We start from the raw sequence: 25100 nt of genomic DNA, 5'->3' as shown, positions 1-25100 counted from the left end.
ATGATAAACTAGTGCTTTCTTTGTTTACGGCTTAAGAGATAAAGTCAGCAGTACTGACTGTATGCATGTTTCATATGGATTACATAATCTGAGAAAATCTGTTTTCTATTTGAATTGGTTCAAGTAGACATTTCACTCTCTATAAATATATTATCTGTCTGTAAGGCAAGTATACATGGAGTTTCGAAGTTCTGCACTAAAGACAAACTATGAATTCTTAGAAATAAACTCGCAATCTGAAAAAAAACCTCACTTACAAATTGCAAGTTGTTTCAGAATTGTCAGATACAACATCAGAATTGTGAGATATAAACTCAAAATTCTGAGAACATATTCTTTTTTCCCCCACAAAACTGAACTTTATAACTTTATAATTGTGAGCTGATATCTCACAATTCTGAGAAAATTGCGAGATGCGAGTTTATATCATTTTTATTCAGAATTATGAATTTTTTTTATTTAGTGGCCGAAATGGGCTTCCATACTAATCTAAAAAAACTTTTTTTTTTTAAAAAAAAGAGTGAAATAATATTACAATTTAAAGTAACTATTAACTAAACTATATTTTATGATGTAATTTATTTCTGTGATGCAACGCTGAATTTTCAGCATTATTACTCTAGTCTTCAGTGTCACATGATCCTTCAGATTTCATTCTAATATGCTGATTTATTGATCAAGAAACATTTATCAATGCTAAAAACAATTGTGTCTTTACTGTCACTTTTGATCAATTTAATGCATCCTTGCTAAATAAAAAATAAATAAAAATGATAATATCTGGCAACCGTTACAAAATTATCCAAGCAACGTTACTCTATCAATTAACAAAACAGCAAACAATTACATTAACACAGTTTTACAGTAATTTAGTTTTTACTCCCAAGGTTGTTCCGTTCTATAATCAGTCATTATTCTGATTGTGCTAGAATCTGATAGTCATTGCATAATAAGCGACAAATCCAGTGAATGAAAATGTAGTGAGACGGAAGGTTTTAATGAGCGACCGTCCGCCGCTGTCCACAACGGGGTGGAGTGTGTGTTTGATAGCAGCAGCAATGCTGAATGACACCAACTGTGTCAGAACGACATAACAGCCTAGTGTAACACACACACACACACACACACTCATTAGACCATTTCTTTGTCCATCTCACGCAATTAGGTTACGTTGACCTGCATGTGTCTCGCTCACGGACAGTGCTGATTAGTGTGTGTGTGTGTGTCTCATGGCAGGGGCGGGCAGACGCTTGGCAGACAGATTGAGGGCGGATTCGCGGCCCTGGCATATGTGTCTAATGGTGTCTAATGGGCTCTCGGCACAGTAGGGAACAAGTACACACACACACACACACACACTCTCTCTCTCAATGGATGTACTGCTGTCAAAGCTTGACATCTGCCCACACACACAAGCATACACACACATGCATGCATGCAGGCTGTCAGATGGTGTGTGTAGGTTTCTCTGAGATATGGCTGAGTTTTCACACTAATGGTGCAGCGTCCTGCGTTTGGCACCTTTTCAACTCCACGGCTCTCGGAGAAAGAGAGAGAGCTAGACAGGTGAGAGATCGACAACAAAAGCGATGAGGAAACGCTATCCGGACCAACTTTATAAGACTCCTGTCAGTTATAATTCCTGCTCACCCTTCTTCATTTCCTGACGTATCAGTCGTCTTGAAACGGATCCGTATAATGCCTTTAACAGGAGGACACATGTGCAGCTGCGAAACCACATATCAATAACTGTCTCCAAAGCACTGTTTCCACTGTAAAAAACACATGCAGTGAGAAATCATGTTCATTGTTGACGAAACACTGCTCAAAGGGTGAATTTAGCTCAAAACTGTTATTTACACAAACCTATACAATGTTTTAAAGAGAATGTGAATTTCTCTTTCTATATATCTTTTGCTATAAATCTTTCCTTCTACATAAAGTATGGTGTTTCAACCCAGGTCTGACATCAGCGATGATGAGTCGTGAAATATGTGATAAACAATAACATTTGATGTAATACATGTCAAAACTGACATATCTTAACAGATCTGAATGTATATGATGCATCACATTCAAATGCATTTGCAAATATTTTCAGTGAATAATGACTTGCGTTTTTCACGTTAAGTTAATGTATGAATTCAGATGATATCTAAAGATTGCTTTTATTTGATCAAAAATACAGTAAAGGTAATATCATGAGTAATACAGTTATTTATCATTATTGATTTGGTACTCGTAATAATCAATACTGTGGTTAAAATGCAGGTTAACACATACTTTATTTATTTATAGTTTGTAATATAGAGAGATATTTAAAATGTAATTTATTCCTATGATGGCAAAGCTGAATTTTCATTTTTTAGGTTCACAATATGCTTGTGACATTATCATTTTTTTTATTGACATGTTTTAAAATCAATTGAATGTATACTTGTTAAACAAAAGTATTAATTACATAAATAAATAAAGCTTTCTTTTTGCCACAATAATATTTATTACTACAATTATAACTAAAGTAAATAAATAAATAAATAAAGCTTTCTTTTGCAGCAATAGTATTTATCATTACAAGTACCAAATAAATAAAAGTTACAAAAATAAATAAACAGGTAATAAAAATAAATTAATAATGTTTTTTTGCCACAAAAGTATTTATTACAGGTACCAAATAAATAAATTAATGAATAAATCTTTTTTGCCACAATAGTATATTAATATTATACTATTAAGTGACAAATAAATAAATAAATACATCAATAAATATATAAGCTTGTTATTTTGGCACAACAGTATTTATTATTACATGTACCAAATAAATAAATAATTAAGTAAATAAATAAGGGTTGTTGTTTTTTTGCCACAATAGTATGTATTATTACATGTACAAAATAAATAAATAAATACATAGAAATCTAGACAGAAATGCAATAACGTTCAAAAGACGGTAAGGTTTTTAATATTTTTGAAAGTGCATTACGCTCACCAGTGATGCTTTTTGATCAAAAATACAGTAAGGTAAAGGTAATATCATCAGAAATATAATTAAAATATTGTGAAATATTTTCTTTATTGATTTAGTACTTGTAACAATAAATATTGTGGTTAAAATGCAGGTTAACACATACTTTCTTTCTTTCTTTATTTACAGTTTGTTTGTTTGTAATATTGTAAAATATTAAAAATGTAATTTATTCCTGTGATGGCAAAGCTGAATTTTCATTCTTCAGTGTCACATTATCCTTGTAACATTATAAATGTTTTTCTTTATTGTCATTTTTTAAAATCAATTTAATCTATCCCTGCTGAACAAAAGTATTAATTTCAAATAAAATAAAATAAAAATAAAATAAAATAAAATAAAATAAAATAAAATAAAATAAAATAAAATAAAATAAAATAAAATAAAATAAAATAAAATAAAATAATAAATCTCACAGACCCCAAACATTTTAATTAAAAAAAAACAAACTTTCATCCTGCTGCTTCTGTACTTTATTGATAATCATTGGCCACTATTTATTTATTTATTTATTTTTGCATGGAAAAAATGTACAAATGTAATTTTTCACAACTTTAATATTACGTCATAAAAATAAAAAGTGAATACTGTGCTGAAAATAATCTCCTGAAAAAGAAAAAAAGACAAGAAACGGCATGAGAGTGAGTAAATAATGAGAGATTTTTCATTTCTTTTGGTGAACTATTCTAATAAACACCTGAGGCCTAGCAAAACAACACAGATTTGTAGAAGTCCTGCAGTCAAAACAAGCACCTTAAGACCCATAAAACGTCCACAGAAAAGAGAACAACAGCAGTTCAGCTGTAAGAGGAGACGCTCCACACACACATACACACATACACACACACACACAGAGGACAAAACGGGCTGCAGTGCTTTGCTTTACACTGTCTTTAGTCTTTTCTCTGCACACAAAGGCCACATTTAGAAGAATTGAAAATGCAGCAGGCCCCAAAATCTAGCAAGGCAAGGTTTGAATTAAACATGGAATTGAATTACCCTCCTCCAGCAAGGCAAACACAGTCTGCAAGTACCAAGACCAGAGGACAATTTGAGTCATGTGTGTGTTAGTGAGTGTGTGATACTCACACTGTACTCAAACACAATAAGTACAAGAAACCTCATGTGAAGGAGGAGATTATTAACTGTTCTTCTCCTAGTAGAGATGCAGAGCATTATTCAGGGCTTATTTCTCAGAAAATCAAGTAAAATGTCTCTGCAGTGTCTCTGCCAGAATAAAATTAATTCAACACTCATGCTTCAGCATTAATTACTAAGATATAATGTGTTGCATTATCATAACATTTAGTATTACCTTAAAGCTAAATATTTTCTGTAAATGACCAGATGACTATGCATAAACCTGCTTCTTAAGAGTAGCCACAATATTATCAAATAAATAAATAAGCAAGCAAGCCAGCCTACTTTTTGCAGCAATATTATTTATTATTACAAGTACCAAATAAATAAAAAACAAAAAATGAAATAAATTGGTTAATAAAGCGTTTTTTACACAACAGTATTTATTACAAGTACCAAATAACTAAATAACTAACTAAATTTTTTTTTCTTGCCACAATAGTATATTATTATTAAAAGACCAAAATAAATAAATATTTTTTTGACACAATAGTATTTATTATTAAAAGTACCAAATAAATAAATAATGAATGAGCTTTATTTTTGTCACAATAGCTTTTATTACTAAAAGTACAACTAAAATAAATAAATAAATAAATATTTTATCACAATAGTATTTATCATTACAAGTACCAAATAAATAAATATTAAAACAAATAATAAAAATAAATAAATTAATAAAGCTTTTCTGACACAACTGTATTTATTACAAGCACCAAATAAAGAACTAACTAAATAAATAAATCATTTTTGCCACAATAGTATATTATTATTACAAGTACCAAATAAATAAATAAGTACATAAATAAGCTTTCTTTTGCCACAATATTATTTATCATTACAAGTTCCAAAATAAATAAATAAATAAGCTTTCTTTTTGCTGCAATCGTATTTGTTATTATAGTATATAACTATATAGTATACCAACTATATAAATACATCTATAGTACCAACTGACTGACTAACTAAATAAAACATTGAAGGTCTAAACTATTTTATTATGTGAGATTAAATAAAAATGCAAAGTGGTATGAAATGAACCCGCACAGCTATGAATGAAGTCAGTTTCCTGGATCAATTAGCTGGCGAAACACAAAAATGTCTGACCACAGAATATCTCTACTGACCAATCAGAATCAAGTATTCCAGGCATGCATAATAAACAGCATTACAGAATAAGGATTAGCACTAAATCACACCCTAATTTCATCAGATGTCAGATGATATGGAGGACTGACTGATCAGGAGTGCTGCTGTTTAGCCAAGGGTTAAAGGTAACTATGAGGTTGTAAGTTCAAATCCCATTAGCTATGATCGTGATTTAATTTGATCACAATCAGTTGAATGAAATCATTCAAGCACTGTTATACCAGCACATTAGAGTGTGGTTATGCAGGATTGTGGGTGTTTTGTGAATAAGGTGCAGGTTTCTGCACTCAGAGACAGCAAGAAAAAGTGGCGCAACTGTTTTGTGAAGTAGCAGACGACCTTATATGCCCTTTTTGTGAGTGTTTGTGTGTGTAAGTGTGTGTGTATCATGTCCGGCTTAACTCGACCCATCATCCTGGCTGACAGTAGCGCCATATGGCCGTAGATCACCGTCGTGATCTACGCAGCCCCGGCGTGGAGAGAACACGTCCAGCCAGCCGTCGGGTTAAAGACGGCACACATGTGGCGTCTACAGCCTTTGATCCTTTTTCACGCCAGTCCCCCACCAAACACACGCACACATCTAAAATGCTCCACTAACTCACAGTGAACTCCCACGTGAGGAACAGTCTGCTAAAAATACACATGACCAAACGCCTCCACTCCATTGAGTTAAAAGATCAGTGAAGATTTATAAAGAAAAACACTTCATTCACTCTTTCAGCTTACAATACAAGCAGTATCTTTCTATCCATCAAATTATTGTTCTATCTATCTATCTATCTATCTATCTATCTATCTATCTATCTGTCATCCATATCTCTGTCCACCTTTCGTTCTACCCATCCATTTACTGTTCTACTCATCTACATCTATCTGTAATCCATCCAATCTATTGTTCCATCCTTCCATTTGTCTATCCATTCATCGATCCATGATCTCTCTCTATCCATCCATTTATCATCTATCGCTCTATCCATCCATTTCATTCCATCCATCCATCCTCTATATTTATTGTTCTATATATTCATCTATATCTACCTATAATTCATCCATCCATCCATCCATCCATCCATTCATTAATCCATCTATTGTTCCATCCATCCATCCACCCACCCATCCATCCATACACCCATTAATCCATCTATCATTCCACCCACCCACCCATTCATCCATCCATCCACTAATCCATCTATCGTTCCATCCATCTTTCTATCTATTAATTCATCTATCATTCCATCCATCCATTAATCCATCTATCATTCCACCCACCCATCCATCCATCTTTCTATGCATTAATCCATCTCTCATTCCATCCATCCATCCATCCACCCATCCATCGTTCTTCTATTCATTCATTTATTGTTCTATATATTTATCTATATCTATCTATAATTCATCCATCCATCCATCCGTCCATCCATCCTTCTATTCATTAATCCATCTATTTTTCCATCCATCCATCAATCCATCTATCATTCCACCCACCCAACCATCCATCCATCAATCCATCTATTGTTCCATCCATCTTTCTATCTATTAATTCATCTATCATTCCATCCATCCATTAATCATCTACAGTTTCATCCATCCATCTTTCTATCCAACTTTCTATCCATTAATCCATCTATCATTCCATCCATCCATCCATCCATCCTTCTTCTATCCATTCATTTAAACATCATTCTATCCATTCATTTATTGTTCTATATATTCATCTATATCTATCTATAATCCATCCCTCCATCTTCCCATCCATTTATCGATCCATCCATCCTCTATCCATCTTTCTATTCATTAATCCATCTATCATTCCACCCACCTATCCATCCATACACCCATTAATCCATCTATCATTCCACCCACCCACCCATTCATCCATCCATCCATCCATCCACTAATCCATCTATCGTTCCATCCATCTTTCTATCTATTAATTAATCTATCATTCCATCCATCCATTAATCATCTACAGTTTCATCCATCCATCTTTCTATCCAACTTTCTATCCATTAATCCATCTATCATTCCATCCATCCTTCTCCTATCCATTCATTTAAACATCACTCTATTCATTCATTTATTGTTCTATATATTCATCTATATCTATCTATAATCCGTCCCTCCATCTTCCCATCCATTTATCGATCGATCCATCCTCTATCCATCTTTCTATTCATTAATCCATCTATCGTTCCATCCATCCATCATTCTATCTTTATTCTATTTACAAAAATTCTAAATACAATTCTGCATTCTGTTTGCTACAACAACTTTAACTGGGTTCAGTCAGCTCTAAATGTAGCTCAGCTCTGATGGTTGAGTATTACTGTAAGAGCTTATGTGATGTTACTCCAGCACTACACTGTGTACGTGTCTCTGCCTCATGTCTCTGATGCACAGATCAATCCAGCACGCTCTCTGGGTTCACACCCACACTTATACACACACACACACACACACACACACACACAGTCTTAAGGTAAACAAGGTTTTGCCAGATCAGCAGTACTGACATCTGACAGCAGATCAATATGACTGGATCTGATATATTGGCCTGCCCATACAGTTTTCCAGCCACGTATGATCATATATTATCAGGCGTCAGTATGGATATGAATGTCTGGCACTGGGTCCAGTATCTTTGCGGTGTACAGCCTGTCTGGGCCAGTATACTAACACTGCGTTCAGAGGAAAAGTATTGACTGACGGTGAGATAACTGAACACATGTATCTAGTCAAAGAGCAAAGGAGAAACATTTCATTCAGTCTTTATTGATATACTTCTGTTCAAAAGTTTGCTGTCACAATTTTTTTTTTTTAATTTAATACTTTTATTTATCAAGGACACTTGAAATTGTTTTTTTTCTATTCATTAAATTATACTTTCATAAAAATATGAAGCAGATGAAATTTGATGCAGTATGAAGCAAATATGAAATATAACACACACCAACATATTGTTTGTTCATTCATTCACACTGATTCACTAGCACATTCATTCAATATTCATACAGTCATTCATTAGTTCACTTATTTGCTTGTTAATTAACTCATACATTTATTCTTCAATTGCTGCAATTATTTGTTTACTAATTTGTTTGTTCATTATTCATTCATTCATTCAACATTTATTCTTATTCATGAATCATTCATTTGCTAAATCATTCATTCCATTTTCACACATTCGTTCACTTGTTTATTCATTAATTATTAAAGAGGTCAACAGATATTGGATTTTGCAGATAACAACAACTAAGGTGAAAGGAGAGACCATTTCTGATTGATCAGTTGATAGTTTTTAAAATCGATATATTGAGTGTGTTAAATTTTCCTTAGTGGGACAAGGCAGTCTAACATAAAAGATCACTGTGGAATCACTGTGCAACCATTCATTTAGCTGTGTGTTCAGTACTTTGTTTGTTCATTCATTCACACAGACATTCATTAATTTGTTCATATATTTACCTCCCAGTGGCTGAACACTAGCTGTGGACTGGCCAAGCCGCTCGTCCTCTTCCTGATCTCGTCAGCGAATCCGAAGCTCTCGGCAACAGGAAGTACAGCCTTAATGATGAACATGTCCGTCCCTTCCTTCATCTCCTCTTGCAGGACTCGGCCTTCCCGCTTGGAGAGAACGGCATACACACGACCTGCAACACACATATATTTACAAACTAGAAGAACCTCACTTGAAAAACAAATAAACATACAGAATAATAGTGAACTTTTATTCCTTTTGCAGTTTATGAAATTATCACATTTTATAGTGCTGTGCAACGATTAATTGCATCCAAAATAATATACATTTATATAAATACAAAAATACACACACATACAGTATACATTTTGAAAATATTTACAAGTATATATATTTATTAATATAATTAATTCTATCTAATTATATATACATACATAACATATTTTTCCTCAAATATATCCATGCATGTGTGTGCGTATTTATATATACATAATAAATATTCACAGTACACACACATATATTATGCAAACAAAAACTTTTATTTTGGATGTGATCGGTTGCACAGCACTATTAGTTTATTATTACAGTTTATTATATGAAATTATTACAATTAATATTTTGAATTCGATTTTGGTTTCAAATGTTCAGATTTTATTTTAATAGTTTAAGTTTTAGTAATTTTGTTAAATGATTCTGTCATTATTTTTTACCATTTTTATATAGCTGTATTTTATTTTTATTATTTTTGTCTTTAGAACTTTAACATATTTCAGTCAGCTAATCTTAACTTAAATGAATTTATTTATTTATTTATTTATTTACTTACAGTTTTAGTCATTTTAGTACTTCAACTAATTTACGTTAGTTATTTGGCAAGACAAACAGATATAATTCTTGTTAAGTTCTTCATCTAATACTTATATTTTATCTAGGTTTATTTAAATGACCAATATATGATATGATAATTAAAATCCATATTATCCATATCATTTATGTCAGTCAAACTCATAGAAAAAAAGAACAAACATGACCAGAAAACACACACACACATACACAATCCATCATCACAAGGCAGAAACTCACACGCAATCAGATGTCTGTTAAAATTCATCTGTTGCGGACATCCTTCTCCTTTAACTAACACAAACAGCAGCTGATCCGCACACACACACAGGCGGGTGAATACATGGAAGTGACGGGGGGAAGAAACTCAGTGCCTGTGTATCTTACAGTTCAACCCCAGAGACCATCGACCTGTTAACACTGCAGAAGTGCGTGAAGCTCTCGCAATAATACTCGATGACAGACATCTATAGAAGGTCACGACCTCTGTACATCTGGGCCATGAACGCTCACCTCTGTTACTATCTTGTATAAAACTGTTATTGACTCAACAGTTAAAAGGGATGTATAGTGGAAAACAGAATTTTCCTTGCTCTTAAAAGAGATTGATGGACTGTAGACATACTCCAGGATTCACAATGCAAAGCTTTTTTCTGCAGCCCTCAGGGACTATTTAGTGAAACTAAGCAGCAAAAATGCCTCAATCAGAAATCTATGAGCACATTAACATATGACCATCTATGCTGATGCATCTACACCTACTCAGTATTCAAGTTGGCCGAGTTGCTGAACTTTACCAGTATGTAGAGGTCATTTATATTTAGAAGTCCTAAAGGACCAGTTGCCAAAATAGCCTGTTTAATTGTAATGACAGTCATTCTGTTGATGGAGGTCACAGATCGGCTGTGTTAATGGTTATTGTGGCTGTTTCCTACTGCTGGATAATGCAAAAAGAGATAACTCCATTTTTTTTATTTTCAAAAATCATGTTTTTTATTATGTTATCAAGGTTTTATTGTGTTTTGTGTTTTTAGCTGTATTTTTGTAGTTTTTTTACTTAATCCAAATAACCCAAGTGCAGTTTAACTGAGATTAATTGGAATGCACAATGAAAAAATATGATTTTTGAAAATTGTTAATTGCTTTTTTTTTTTTGCGTACACACATATATATATATATATGTATGTATATGTGTATGCAAAAATGCCTCATATATTATATATATATATATAAATATATATATATATATATATATGCAGATATTTTCAACTCATTTTGGGCGATAACCGATACCAATATATTTCCTTTTGTGTGAAAAACAACACCAAGTCTCTCCTGTGCAGAAATTGTAAGAAAATTATTTTTAATTTTGGCTAATTTTTAACAAGAACTTAGAATAATGAAGTTATTTTATAATGACAGTACACTGAAACTTACTAAAATAACTACAAATAAGCAATACATCAATCGCTGCATTTGTTTTTCTAAAAAAAATGCAGTGGTAACCTTAACATTTTATTTTAAGATTTAACATTTGTAGATGGTCTAAAGCAAAAGAGTTGTAAAAATTCTGAAAATCTTTTAGAACGCTTAAAAAAAAAAACATTTACAAATGTCATGTTTTTGATTTTTCTTTTATTACTGCTTTGTTTCATCAGAAACACAGTCCAAATGTTATTTGTGTATTTTACTTTAATTTTATTGGAAGTAGAGCCAACAGCGCCCCCCGAATTAAAACTCCTTACCGAACAGCCATTAAAGGAGAAGTCCACTTCCAGAACAAAGATTTACATATAATGTACTCACCCCCTTGTCATCCAAGATGTTCATGTCTTTCTTTCTTCAGCCGTAAAGAAATTATGTTTTTTGAGGAAAACATTTCAGGATTTTTTCTCCATATAATGGACTGATACGGTGCCCTGAGAAAATGCAGTTTAAATGCGGCTTCAAACGATCCCAAATGAGGTTGTAAACGATCCCTGCCAAGTAAGAAGGGTCTTATCTAGCGAAACAATCGGTTATTTTCATTTAAAAAAATACAATTTAAATACTTTTAATCTCAAACGCTCATCTTGTCTTGCTCTGCCTGAACTCTGTGTATTTTGACTCAAGACAGTTAGGGTATGTTGAAAAACTCTGAGTGTATTTTCTCCCTCAACTTGAAAAATCATTTCAAAATCATCCTACATCGCTGCAGAAGTACCGACCCAGTCTTTGCAAAGTGAACATGCAAAGAAGATCAAACACCCCTAACAAAAAAGGTAGACCAGCGACATAGGACGATTTTGAAGTTGAGGGAGAACATGAGATGGGAGTTTTTCGACATACCCTAAATGTCATGAACCGGAACAAAAACAGTTCAGGCAGAACAAGACAAGATTAGCGTTTGACATTAAAACAGTATATAAATTGTATTATTTTTATGAAAATAACCAATCGTTTTGCTAGATAAGACCCTTCTTCATTTGAAGCCGCATTTAAACTGCATTTTGGAAGTCGGGGCACAATATCAGTCCATTATATGGAGGATGTCAAAAAACATCATTTCTTTATGGCTGAAGAAAGAAAGACATGAACATCTTGGATGACAAGGGGTGAGTACATTATCTGTAAATTTTTGTTCTGAAAGTTGACTTCTCTTTAAGACCTGAGGGAGGCTGCCGCTGCTGCCACTGCACGTGCTATCATACGTCATTCTGTACGTGCATTCTCATTTAAATGTAGCAATCCAAAACAGTGAAACTAATCATCATTCATGCAAAACTTTGCTACAAGAATGAGCCACACTGCTGATGTGATCTAATCGCTAGCATACCCTGAGCACATGCACATGAGCACAGAGTTATTCCCCTAACCTTCAAGACATATTGGCATAATTTTTCACATCAGGCCGATGCCAATATTTACATTTAAAGCCAATCATTGGCTGATTCCGATATTGGTCCGATAATATTGTGCATCCCTATTTTATATTCAGATTTACATTTATTACAGTTATACGTGTCTACAGTTTATTATTGCTTATAAACACAGTTTTTGTTGACTAACATTGTTAAATTGGCTTCAGTAAAAACATTTACCTGCTACAAAGCGTAGCATGTTTAAGAGGCCCTTTAAGAGCTTAAATGTATACATTTAAGACGTTTATCTCATCTGGAAACATCTGTAATACATACACCTGCGTATCAACAGTGTGACCTAGTTATGTGGATACGGAAAACATCCTGCCAGTGAAAAATGAAGTTTATGTATTTTACATTCAGAACCATTATCTTCTATAATACACTCCAGCTGCGCTCCCAAATAATTTTGCTCTCAACGCAGTTACGGAAACGAAACGTCTGCGCTTCATTTACAGATTCCATACTTTTTTCCCGAGCGAACAAAAACGATCGGGAAGGTAATTTGCACCATTTGTTAAAATATTTACGTATTTTCTCCCCTTTGGCCCCGGTCGACTGCTTTTCTCAGAGGTTCTGGTTCTCGTGGGGCAGGATTCTCTTACCACGTCAACTGGGTTCGTTTCACACAGGCATGTCGGCCAGACAATTTAGCTTTTGTTCTGAAACCTGGTGCAATGACGACATCACACCAGTACATGGCTGTTTCACATCAGCTTTCAATCAAGGACCTGGGAGAACTATTTCCTCTTTGCACGATATACGGCCCTTTTTTTCTCCATGTCAGAGACTGTGGATTTATTTAAGATACAGGTTGACTGGCATGTGCTTCACTGACTGGGATGTTGAAAGCAAATAAAATGAAAATTCTGTCATCATTTACTCTCATGTCATTCCAAACCTGTGTGACTTTCCTTTGGTTGATTTTTGATGAATATCACTATATGGTCACTTTTTTCAATTTAATGAAAGCGAATGACGTCTGGGACTGTCAAACGTCAAAAATGACGCAAAACAAGCATAAAAGTACCATAAAAGTTTCATATGACTCGTATATTCCGAGTCACACGATAGTTTTGTGGAGAAAATGCACCAAAATGTAGGTCATTATTCACTGATCTGGGTTTTCACTTGGTTTGGAATGACATGAGAGTGAATAAATCAGGACTGATTTTCATTTTGCGGTGAACTATCTCTTTAAGTGGCTCTTTTCAGTTTTTGTTTTCCTAAAGAGACAACAAAGACCCAGTGAAATAATCAGGTTTAGTTTCTTTGCTTTGCTGGAGTATTTCAAAACTGATCACACTTTTTTAAATGAATGAATCATGATCTGCTTTTCAGCTGCAAATTATATTATTAATGGATTTTTGTCTTGGTTTCCAGTTACATAACATCTAAAAAATTTAAAACAACATCTGTTTCTTGAAAAGCAACACTACATGAGATATTAAGACTAGATTTCATCGATTACATCTTGAAATTATATGTATTTATTATTACTGCACAGGCTAGGTTGAAACTTTTTTATACTGTAGGTTAGAAAAAGAAAAAACACAGTGCAGTTATACAAAATACATTTGTATTAGATATACATTTACAGAAAACTATCCTTGATATCTTACACAGTGTTGCTTCTCAGCTAAATTCATAGTTTTGATATATTTACAGTAGAAATTTAAAAAAATATCTTTATGGAACATGATCTTTACTTAATATCCTAATGATTTTTGGCACAAAAGAAAAATGTATCATTTTGACCCACACAATGTATTGTTGGCTGTTGCTACAAATATACCTGTGCTACTAACGACTGGTTTTGTGGTCCAGAGTCACATATATAATATAAATGTGAAAAAATATAGATTACAAAAACTTCAAATTAAAAACCAATTTTTAAAAACAAAAGTCTAAACAATAAAAATATATATAAAAATAAATAAAACTAAAATTGAAATAAGAATTGAAACAAACAGAAATATTAAAAAATAATACAATATTAAATATTAAACAATATTACACAAATTTAAATTAAAATGAAAACTAAAAATATAAAAATGCTAAATAATTAAAAAAAATAGAAATATTGAAATGATATTGAAAAGAGATATTGATTTAATACAACAGTTAAATAAACAAGAAGTTAATATTAAGTGACTTACACTATTTTGTCATCAAAAATAGTCTGAAACAAGTCACAACTGAGCCGCTTCGCATCTCTATTCAAACACAGCGGTGTTTCGTTTATAAATGTACTTTAGTTTTTAAACGAATCTAGCGAGTCAATGATTTAATTTCCCATTCATAAAGACAGTCACTTGCTTTATTCCTGAATGAATCAGCTGTTTGAACGAATCACATGAATGAATGATTCAGTAATTAAATCAGTGACTTGCCGCCACCTACTGGCAGTTTTAGTTTCATTTTTAAAGTATCTTTTCAGTTATTTAAATCATTTAACGTTTTTATATTCAGGTTTTTATATTTAAAAATATTAATCTCAACACGAATTTATAAATTTGACTGCACTTATGCCACCTCTGAGCCTTATTAAACATCTGAAAATACACCTACAAGCCACTTTTGTGTTCTTCTGTGCCACCTCTGTAGTACAAATTAATTTTGTTAATAGTTATTTTATTTAATTGGCAACTTATTCTTATTGTACTTGTTGTTCTGTTGTTTTAATTGGAAATTTTAAAAAGCTTATAAAAAAAATAAATTGACATAAATGATGAAGTTTGAAAAATGCCATTACAAAGGTAAAAACAAAATTTCCCTGTAAATCATTTTAAGGAGACACATATCACATCGTAATGGGAAATTTTTGATCAGATTTTTGATTACTGAGTTAAAGGTGCTTCTGAAATTTTGACTGTGCTCCTAAATTTTTAAAGTTACGAGCAAAAGTGCTTCTAAAAAGAAAAGTAAGCATAGAGCCCAACTTTAAAGTTCAGGTACTTTTGTAAGACATAAGTTTTCTTATTTAATAATATAAGTTGGAGCTCTTCATTCTGAACTCTCAAAGTGCATTAGATAGGATAATTTAACTTTAAAATGTACAAAATTTTCATTTTTTTTTTAAATATTGCAATAAATATTGTATAATGGACTTCATATCGCGATATCATGGTATTGTGAGATTTTGATATCATTGCATCCCTACTGGACAAGGAGACTGGAAGCCACACCCATAAAATTTACAGATGGCCACGCCCACTCTCACAGCAAAAATAAGGTGGATAAAGATTGACATGTGGACTGAATCAATCAAATGTTTTGCTATAGACTAAATAAACTCCTGCTTACCCAGAACCTCGGCAGTGGCCATGATTTCGCACGTATACATGGCCGCCATCAGCCGCTGAGGTTTAGCTTGGAAGGCGTATCTGCAGGCCTCCTTCATTGCAGCGATGAGCTGTCCTGAGAACGGCCCATAACAGTCCACCGAACTCCCAGTGGCCTCCGCTCTGGTCCTGCTTCGATTAGAGCTTGCCGATGAGCCGTTCGTCTCATGAACGTCAGAACTCTCGCTTTGATTGTCATTATTTGGCTCTGCAGGTTGGGAACCCTCATCGATTGAGTCTTGCTGAGCTAGAGGTACAGAAAGCTTCATGTCCCAGGTCTCTACAGAGAAGCAAACCCCCATCAAAGGCTCCTCACACAAGGGACCAGAAAGCGTGGCCAGCTGGAAGCCACTCGCGATGCTGTTGTCAAAGTCTCTGATCTCGGCCCTTTCGGTTTCCTTCTCTCGTTCCAGACACTGCCACACGGAGGGTCTCCGGTAGTCCTCGACGCGGTTGAGGAGAATATTTGGCCCACAGCGGCGCGGGCCAAATGCCCAGATACGCTCCACGGCTCCCCTCCATTTGCGGCCTTGCAGGTTGCTCTCCAACTTCACCTTGAAATCCTGGATGTTCTCCAGGATTTTCTGGTTGATGTCCAGAGTCTTGCCCTCCCAGGCGAAAAGGCTGAACTGCTCCATTGTGCGGATGAGCTCCACATTGTCCTCCAGAAGGCGGGTGACTTCCTCAGGAAGAGGAATAGCCCGCACCCCGACTGTGGCCATCTTGTTAGGGGTGGTGAGCGTGACCAGACCGGTGGAATCCACCTGGACGCCTTCGGGATACTTCGTTTGTTCCTCCTTGACCTGGTGAATCACTGCCACCTTCTGCTGCTTTCCCAGGTCTTCGTTCACCATGTCAACTTTGGGAGGCCGGATCACTGTCTCACGGAACGGGATGATCGGTTCGGATGAACTGATTTCAATTTTAGCAAACCTAGAGGATAAAGAGAAAAATGCAAATATAAATCATGATAAAACTAACAAAACCAAACCAAACCAAACCAAAAAACACATAAAATGGAAAAAAACAAACAAACAAACAAAAAACCATGCATGTCATATATAAAGGTAAGTTTGAGTTGCAAATAAATGTAAGTAATTTTTTAAATATTTAAAAATATTTAAAATTATATTTATATAAAATTGTAAATATATAAATAATATAAATATTATATAGACTACAATAATTGTATATAGAAACAAATATATTTAACATAATATTTATGTGTGTGTGTGTGTGTGTGTGTGTGTATATATATATATATATATATATATATATATATATATATATATATATATATATATATATATATATATATATATATATATATATTTAATTTTAACATAATACTTAGAATAAATAAAAATTATATGGTATATGACTTACATTTAAAAATTCAAATGATTATTATTTTTTTAAATATATTTATTATATATTAACATTATGTTAATGTGTGTGTGTATATATATATATATATATATATATATATATATATACAAAATTAAGCATAATATTTATATACTAAGAATATTTCTAAAATGTATATATCTTTATAAATATATATTATATAAAATATATATATAATAAATTATATAAAATATAAATTAATTACAGATTTTTATTGTACAATTACTTAAATATTTAAAATTATATTTATATTAAATTTTAAATATATAAATAATATAAAGATTATATAGACTACAATAATTGTATATATAAACAAATATATTTAACATAATATTTATGTGTGTGAAAAAAATTCAAACATTTAAAAATATATATATATACACTAAATTAAGTATAATTATATATTGTGCAATTACTTAAATTTCACTATACAAATGATGACATATATTATATTTATATATATTGTGCATATGTAGTGGTGTGTGTGTGTGTGTGTGTGTGTGTGTGTGTATATATATATATATATATATATATATATACACACACAAAACAGACAGTATATATAAATAATATACAGATTATATAGTCTACAATAATTGTTTCAGCATGGAGCAGTATATATAAACAAATATATTTAACAATATTTATAAAAAACAGAAATTATATGGCACATGACTTACATTTAAAAATACATATTATTATTATTACACTTTTTAAAAGAAGAGTTTTCAGTAGTCTTAGTATTACGCTTTAGGCTTTGCTGTGGAATTAAAATTGTTATTGAGAAATTCAATATCAATACTGACATTTTAGTATCGTGATGACTCTAAAATCACTGCACTAGATTACATTAGATTCAACTTTATTGTCACTGTGCAGAGCACAACTACAGAACCCATGAAATACAGTAACTACCTGTCTCAGAAAGTGTTGTGTAGAAAGGCTTATTTTTCAAACTAACTGGGAGGACATGAAAGAAAATTATTGCCAGCACTCAAGACTGGCGTTCAGCCAATGGTACGAGCCGAGCCCTGATTCTCCAGCAAGTCGTTATGGCACAGTAAAATCTAATTTACAATGGGCCATTCATGCAGAAATTATTCAAATACACATTAATCTCTCTGTCTGCGCGAGGAAACAGACACAAACATTCTGCCGGAAGACATAAGCGCACCGATTCCTAAGAATATCACACACAGAGACGCAATCCAGGCTTACTCCATAGGTGTTATGCTTGCATATAATGCATGTCTGAATACACGATAACGGCTTAAGTCTAATGAGGGACCTAAACACTCTGGGTCACTGGTTAATGGACACACTTGGACACTCGGGTCTCACGGGTCACTAGACTTTGTTAAGTGGAGCAGACGCTTGACATGACTGCTGTCTTCGTGGAGACGTTCAGTAATCCAGTTAGATCCAGACGGTTTGGGAAGCAGATAATCCAGTGGAAAATGTTTGCTAGAAACCTCCCGAGAGCCGTGACTGGGCGGTCTGCAGGCACTGCTGTCTCACCGCTGACAGCTCCTGGTGTGATACGATTCACACAGTTAGCTTCCTCTCTCGCCGGCTGCTTCTTCAACCTCATTATTTTTCGTTAGCTCCTAACTCAGTGTTTCTCAACCTGTGCTGTTTCACGCACCTCCACGGCCCCAGTAAGGCTTTTAAAACAGAAATGCGCTCCTGTTAAGTCAAATTACACTGGATATTATGTAGCATTATCATTAACATGATTAAAATGGCCATTACTACAACAACAACAACAACACGCTTTTATACAAAAACAATCAGTAAAGTGGTAAACACTCACCAAATAGCTTCCGGACAAACTACACATTGTTTTAATTGGCTGAAACATTTGATAGGAAGTAAATAAGAGAAAAAAATGTTGTGGAAAAGAGTGTTTCGGGTCACTTTTTGGGAAAGAAATTTATTTAGGATAAGGATGTATTGCAATAATAAAAAGTAATGGTAAAGACTTAAAATTTCATTATATAATTTATATTTAGAATAAATAAAGTTCTTTTGAGCTTTCTATTGTTTAAAGAATACTTAAAAATACAAATAAAGTATACATAAATATATATATTTACATAATTATTAGTCTTTTTTTTTTTTTTTTTTATAAATGTAATAACTTATATAAAATATAAATTACAGATTACATATTGCAATAATTGATAATATATATATTACTTTTTAGTATAATTTAATATACTATTACTTATTAGTGCTGGGCAACGATTACTCACGATTTAACCACATCCAAAATAAAACTTTTTGTGTACATAATATATTGCTGTGTATATTATGCATATATAAATACACACACATGCTTGTACTGTATATATTTAGGAAAAATATGTTATGTTTATATATTAAATATATTTATATATAATATATATTTTATGAATATAAATACATACATGTAAATACAGAAGTGTTTTGGCTCACTTTTTTGGAAAAAAATAATTTTCTTAATTAGCAAGGACGCATTGCATTAATCAAAAGTAATAGTAAAGCCTGAAATGCAATTATATAAATTATATTTAAAATAAAAACTGTTCTTTTGAACTTTCTATTGTTAAAAGAATTCTTAAAAAAAGTTTTTTTCCTAAATTCTGTTTTTTTTCCCCATTTTAACTTTTCTGAACTTTTTTTAAATGGTTAAATTACATTTTATTAATCAAAAAGCAAGTCTAATTAGTTAAAATAATTAAACGTATACAATTTAACAAGAGTTTAACAGAAATTACATGTTTAGGGCCCTATGAAATGTTTTATTTTTTCTCACCTTCTGTTTTATTGTTCAATTCTAATTATATCTAATTATTTGAATGCATACAAACAACTTAATTTATTACCGCTTATTTTTTTACAATATTCTTAAAATATTCACATTTTTTTCATTTGAAACTGTTGAATCAAATGACGGCATAAAATATCAATGTATCTTTTAATCAAATGAAAATTAAAGTTTATTTTTTGGCAAACAAAGTTACTATTAAAATGTGTATACGATATGACGATAGTTTCTTTCAAAAGAAACGTAAAAATGCTGTTTTGGTGAGATTTACACACACAGAAACACGTGAAACATGAACGATTCATAGTCTTTTTGCTTAATATTTAGAGATACTAGTCCATATTGCGATTTGATTTAAGTGTAATGACCCACTTTTGATTAATTTATCCAAACTTTGACAAATTCTGTGACATTCTGCGTTATACAGTAAATTCCGTTTTTATGCCTGGATTCCATGATTCCGTCCATGTTTTCCGCATCGCGGAAATCATAGGGCCCTATAATTTGCTGACAGTAAGTGAATCAACAATTAGTGGCCCACTCTAGTTTCTATTTAGGTGGACATATTCAATGCATTTATTGGGCTTAATATTTGACATATTAATACAAAACTGCATAAACAACAAGCTTTTTCATGACACAATCACTAATAACTAGCAATATGTTTCCCAAACGACATCATTAGTCAACACATCAGAGGGCGTAACACGTCCCATTGTCTTCTGCGTTCTGGCAGTTGACCCATTTTCTGCTGAGGATGTGATGTCATCATCCCGTGACCTCGTTGTGGATGGCCTGAGGACAGGCGCTGCGTCAGAGGTCTGGACAGGTTATCGCTGAACTGCTTTGACACCGAGGTCTGACGGGATATTTTTAAACGCCACTCAGACTGAGTAGAAGACGCTGCAGGCGGGCTGACCTCAGACTCTCCTGACCTCAGCGTCGACCCCAATGACCCCAAAACCAACAGCTCGCGGTCTGACGGGTCCTCACCCCTGGCTTTCTTCTCATGCGGTACTGGTGTTTCTTTCTGACCTAAGGGGAAGAGCTAGTGACTATATAACAGCCCATTTACTAGAACACTAAACCATCAGCAGACTGTCATGTTTTCTCCTCTTGTTGCAGAAATGATGGAGTGGTTTGGGTTGGATGAGGCAGATGTTTCGGGGGGTCGGAGAAACTGATTGCAGGACTTCACCTGTGCATCTGGAGGCTGCAGTGTAACTAACACATCAGTTCTGTCAAAATTGTGAACCTTGTTTCCTTTACAGCAGTTGATCTTGAAGTCGATGTGAAACAGCTTACAACCTATCTACACTGCCGTTCAAAGGTTTGTGAGCAGTACGATTTTTTAATGTTTTTTAAAGTCTTTTATGCTCATCAAAGTTCCATTTCTTAGATCAAAAATGTGGAAAAAATATGAAATATTATTGCAAATTAAAAGAACAATTTTCTATTTTAATACACTTTAAAATATAATTTATTTCTGTGATGCAAAGCTGAATTTTCATCAGCCTTTACTCCAGTCCTCAGTGTCACATGATCCTTCTGAAATTCTTTCTAATATTCTGATTTATTATCAGTGCTGGAAACAGTTGTGCTGCTAAATATTTTTATTTAGCTATTTTTTTTTGGAACCTGTGATAATTTTATAAGGTTTCTTTGATGAATAAAAAAAGAACAGCATTTACTCAAAATAGAAATCTTTTCTGACAATACACGTCTTTCCTATTACTTTTTATCAATTTAACACATCCTTGCTGAATAAAAGTATTAACTTTTTTCAAAGAAAGAAAGAAATAAAAAATTACTGACCCTAAACTTTGAACAGCAGTGTATATTGTTGCAAAAGATTTCTATTTTAAATAAATTTTGTTATTTTTAATGTTTTATTCATCAAAGAATGCTGAAAAAAGTATCACAGGTTTCCAAAGAAAAAAAATAAAAAATGAATCTGCACAACTGTTTCCAACACTGACAATAAATCAGCTTTTTCCAATGATTTCTGAAGGATCATGTGACACTGAAGACTGGAGTAATGATGCTGAAAATTCAGCTTTGATCACAGGAATAAATTATATTTTAATGTATATTTAAATAGAAAACCACTATTTTATATTGCAATAATTTCTCAATACTACATTTTTTTCTGTATTTTTAATCAAATGAACGCAGCCTTGATTAGCCAAAAAAACACATTCATAATATTTTGATGAAAAATCAAAGATTAATTTAATAAATCAGGAAAATCCTTTAATAAAAACACAAATAAAGAATTTTAGTTGATAATACATACACTACACAGTACCGTCTGGGGTCAGTATTTTTATTTTTTTTTATTTTGGAAAGAAACTAATACTTGTATTCAGAAATGATGCATTAAATCGACCAAAAGTGACATACATTTAGACTGTTGCCAAAAAAATGTCTATTTCAATCTTGAAAAAAAGAAAGAAAATTCAGCTTTGTATCACAGTAATAAATTATATTTTAATTTATATTCACATAGAAAGCAGTTATTTTAAATAAAAATAATATTTCCGAATATTACTGTTTTTACTGTATTTTTGATCAAAGAAATGCAGACTTACTAAGCATAAAAGGCTCTTTTCTAATATATATATATATATATATATATAAATAAATAAAAAGTATATAAATGTAAACATTTGATTTATTTATTTTTTTTATTTTGGATTTCATTACCAATATTTTTCAGTACCCTGTTTGAGGGGTTTTCCAGTGAGGTGCTTTTGTTTTGATTTTGTTTTTATTTTAAATAATAAAAATATATATTTTATAAAAAAAACATACTGCATTTTCTAACTCTTACTGATTTTGTTTTTATTTTAAATAATAAAAAAATACATTTGTCACCCTGGACCACAAAACCAGTCATAGGTGTACATTTTTCAAAATTGACATTCACAAATTGAGATTTATAAAGGACAACATTTGGTTGAGATACACCAATTTGAAAATCTGGAATCTGAGGGTACCAAAAAAAAAAAAAAAAAAAAAAAAAAAAAAATATCAAAATACTGAGAAAATCACCTTTAAAGTTGTCCAAATGATGTTCATAGCAATACATATTACGAATCAAAAATTACGTTTTGGTATATTTATGGTAGGAAACTTACAAAATATCTTGATGGAACATGATCTTTACTTCATATCCTAATGATTTTTGGCATAAAAGAAAAATCTGTAAATTTGACCCATCCGATGTATTTTTGGCTACTGCTACAAATATACCCGTGCAACATAAGACTGGTGTTGCGGTCCAGGGTCACATTTTATAAAAACAAACTGCATTTTCCAACTCTAAACTGATCTCTATCTCTCTCTAAACACAATGTAACATTATTCCAAACACATTTTGACATTTTATTCCCCAAAAACCTATTTGAAACCTTGAAACTTTACTTACATATTAATGTGCTTTCTATGAACATACAATCACTTTTGTAAATTTCTTTTTTATGTGGACGTCTTAATGTCTTTGACCCACATATTTACATATGGGCTGTAACAATCAATGCAGCACTTAAGCAACAAATTAAATGTCTTCAACAACACATCTAAAAAAAAAAACAGTTATAAACAATATTCCTGTTACTATACATAATCTTTAGGTCTCTTGTTTGTGTTTACTGTGATGATTTAATCATAAACAAGAGACGGTTGCATGCTGGACTACTTTCGATACTCATATTACAGTACATTCAATTATAATGTTAGACTAGAACTAGGACTACCCACGGCAAGAACTTAAACCAGCCTATTTAAACACGACTTGTTCATGACTGACAAGTCAACTAGTTTTCTGATTAAAAATGAGGAACGCGCAGGTGCAACAGGCGGAGTGAAGAATAAAGAAAGAAAGAAAGAAAGTAGGAGAATATTAACAGGAACATATCTCAATCAATAGGGAGTTTAAGCATGTTTACATCTTGTGCATTAGCCGGAGCTTTTCCAACCCTTGACAAGACAGACTCCGTTACAGTCCAGCCAAATTACACCTGAGGGATCTCTAGCCCGTTAAACGCGCTTGAGCTGAGAACGCTTTGGTGAAAATGTTCAAAACAAACTGATGAAACAAAACAAAACAAAGTCTTTCCTTCACGACGCCTGAAAACAGGACAAAATAACACCGCGAGAGACGCGTGTTAATTTACGGGCCCGCAGCTCGAGGCAGAGCACCAGATGGGGAGCGTGTGAGAGCTCATTTGTGTCTCCTTACACCATTACGAGGTTTTTTTAGCGAAGGAACGCTGGTGTGATTTCACAAGCCAATCACTGTTCTAGCAGAGCCAAGTCAGGATCGTCCAATTTAATCTACATCCACAAAACATGACATATCCCTCGCTGGCTTTCTCACTCCTTTGTGTTAATGTGACACTTTCTCACTCGATTTGTCCTCCGCTATCTCTCGCGGGTCTTAACTCAAACTGATTGTGTAGTACCATCAATGAGAAGAAGGAGTGTGTCTGGAACAACAAAAATATAGCAAACTGTGACACGCGGCCAACACTGTACCGTAGCGGCGTGTAGAAATCACAACAAAAGTCATTCTGGTGGCTTTCCAAACGTCCTGGCCAATTTTATTCTCATATAAAGCATAACAGAAGCGCTTACCAATTACTAGTCACCTAATTTACATTTAAAATGCAGCAACCAGTTGCATAAACAGTGCCAGGAGTTATCAAACTTCCCCAAATCACATAAAGAATAACTCGTTTCATTTGCATTTTAGGTGACGATTTGCAATGCGCCTCAAAACAAATGTACTGCATTTCTTTCCATCTTCGAATGAGGACTAGTAATGTATTCATGAAATAATTTTTTTGGCCAGCTGATATCCAAATGAGCAAGGATGTTACAGTTTTTAGTGGGAATGAACCCAGTCGAGTATGATAAATTCCACTTTCCTAGTATTTTACTCAGGTCTTTACCCTGCTGGCTTGAATATTTTTATTTTAAGTCCACTTTCTGCATTTTC

At 32.9% G+C, this 25100-nt stretch overlaps 1 protein-coding gene across 2 annotated transcripts in view; it reads right to left on the bottom strand.

Annotated features, from left to right (window-relative positions):
* Positions 1-25100, bottom strand: part of efl1 (elongation factor like GTPase 1) — a 142468-nt gene that overhangs the window by 4808 nt on the left and 112560 nt on the right. For both annotated transcript variants that reach the window (XM_051115289.1, XM_051115288.1), the window contains exons 18-19: positions 15845-16815; positions 8783-8967 (exon numbers count right to left, since the gene is read on the bottom strand). In XM_051115289.1, the coding sequence (XP_050971246.1) occupies positions 8783-8967; positions 15845-16815 (1156 nt within the window). The remainder of the gene's footprint in view (positions 1-8782; positions 8968-15844; positions 16816-25100) is intronic.

Source organism: Labeo rohita, chromosome 7 (genome assembly GCF_022985175.1).
Source record: "Labeo rohita strain BAU-BD-2019 chromosome 7, IGBB_LRoh.1.0, whole genome shotgun sequence".
Taxonomy (NCBI): Eukaryota; Metazoa; Chordata; class Actinopteri; order Cypriniformes; family Cyprinidae; genus Labeo; species Labeo rohita.
Note: the sequence above shows the minus strand (reverse complement) of the source record. Positions and strands in the feature narration are given on the sequence as shown.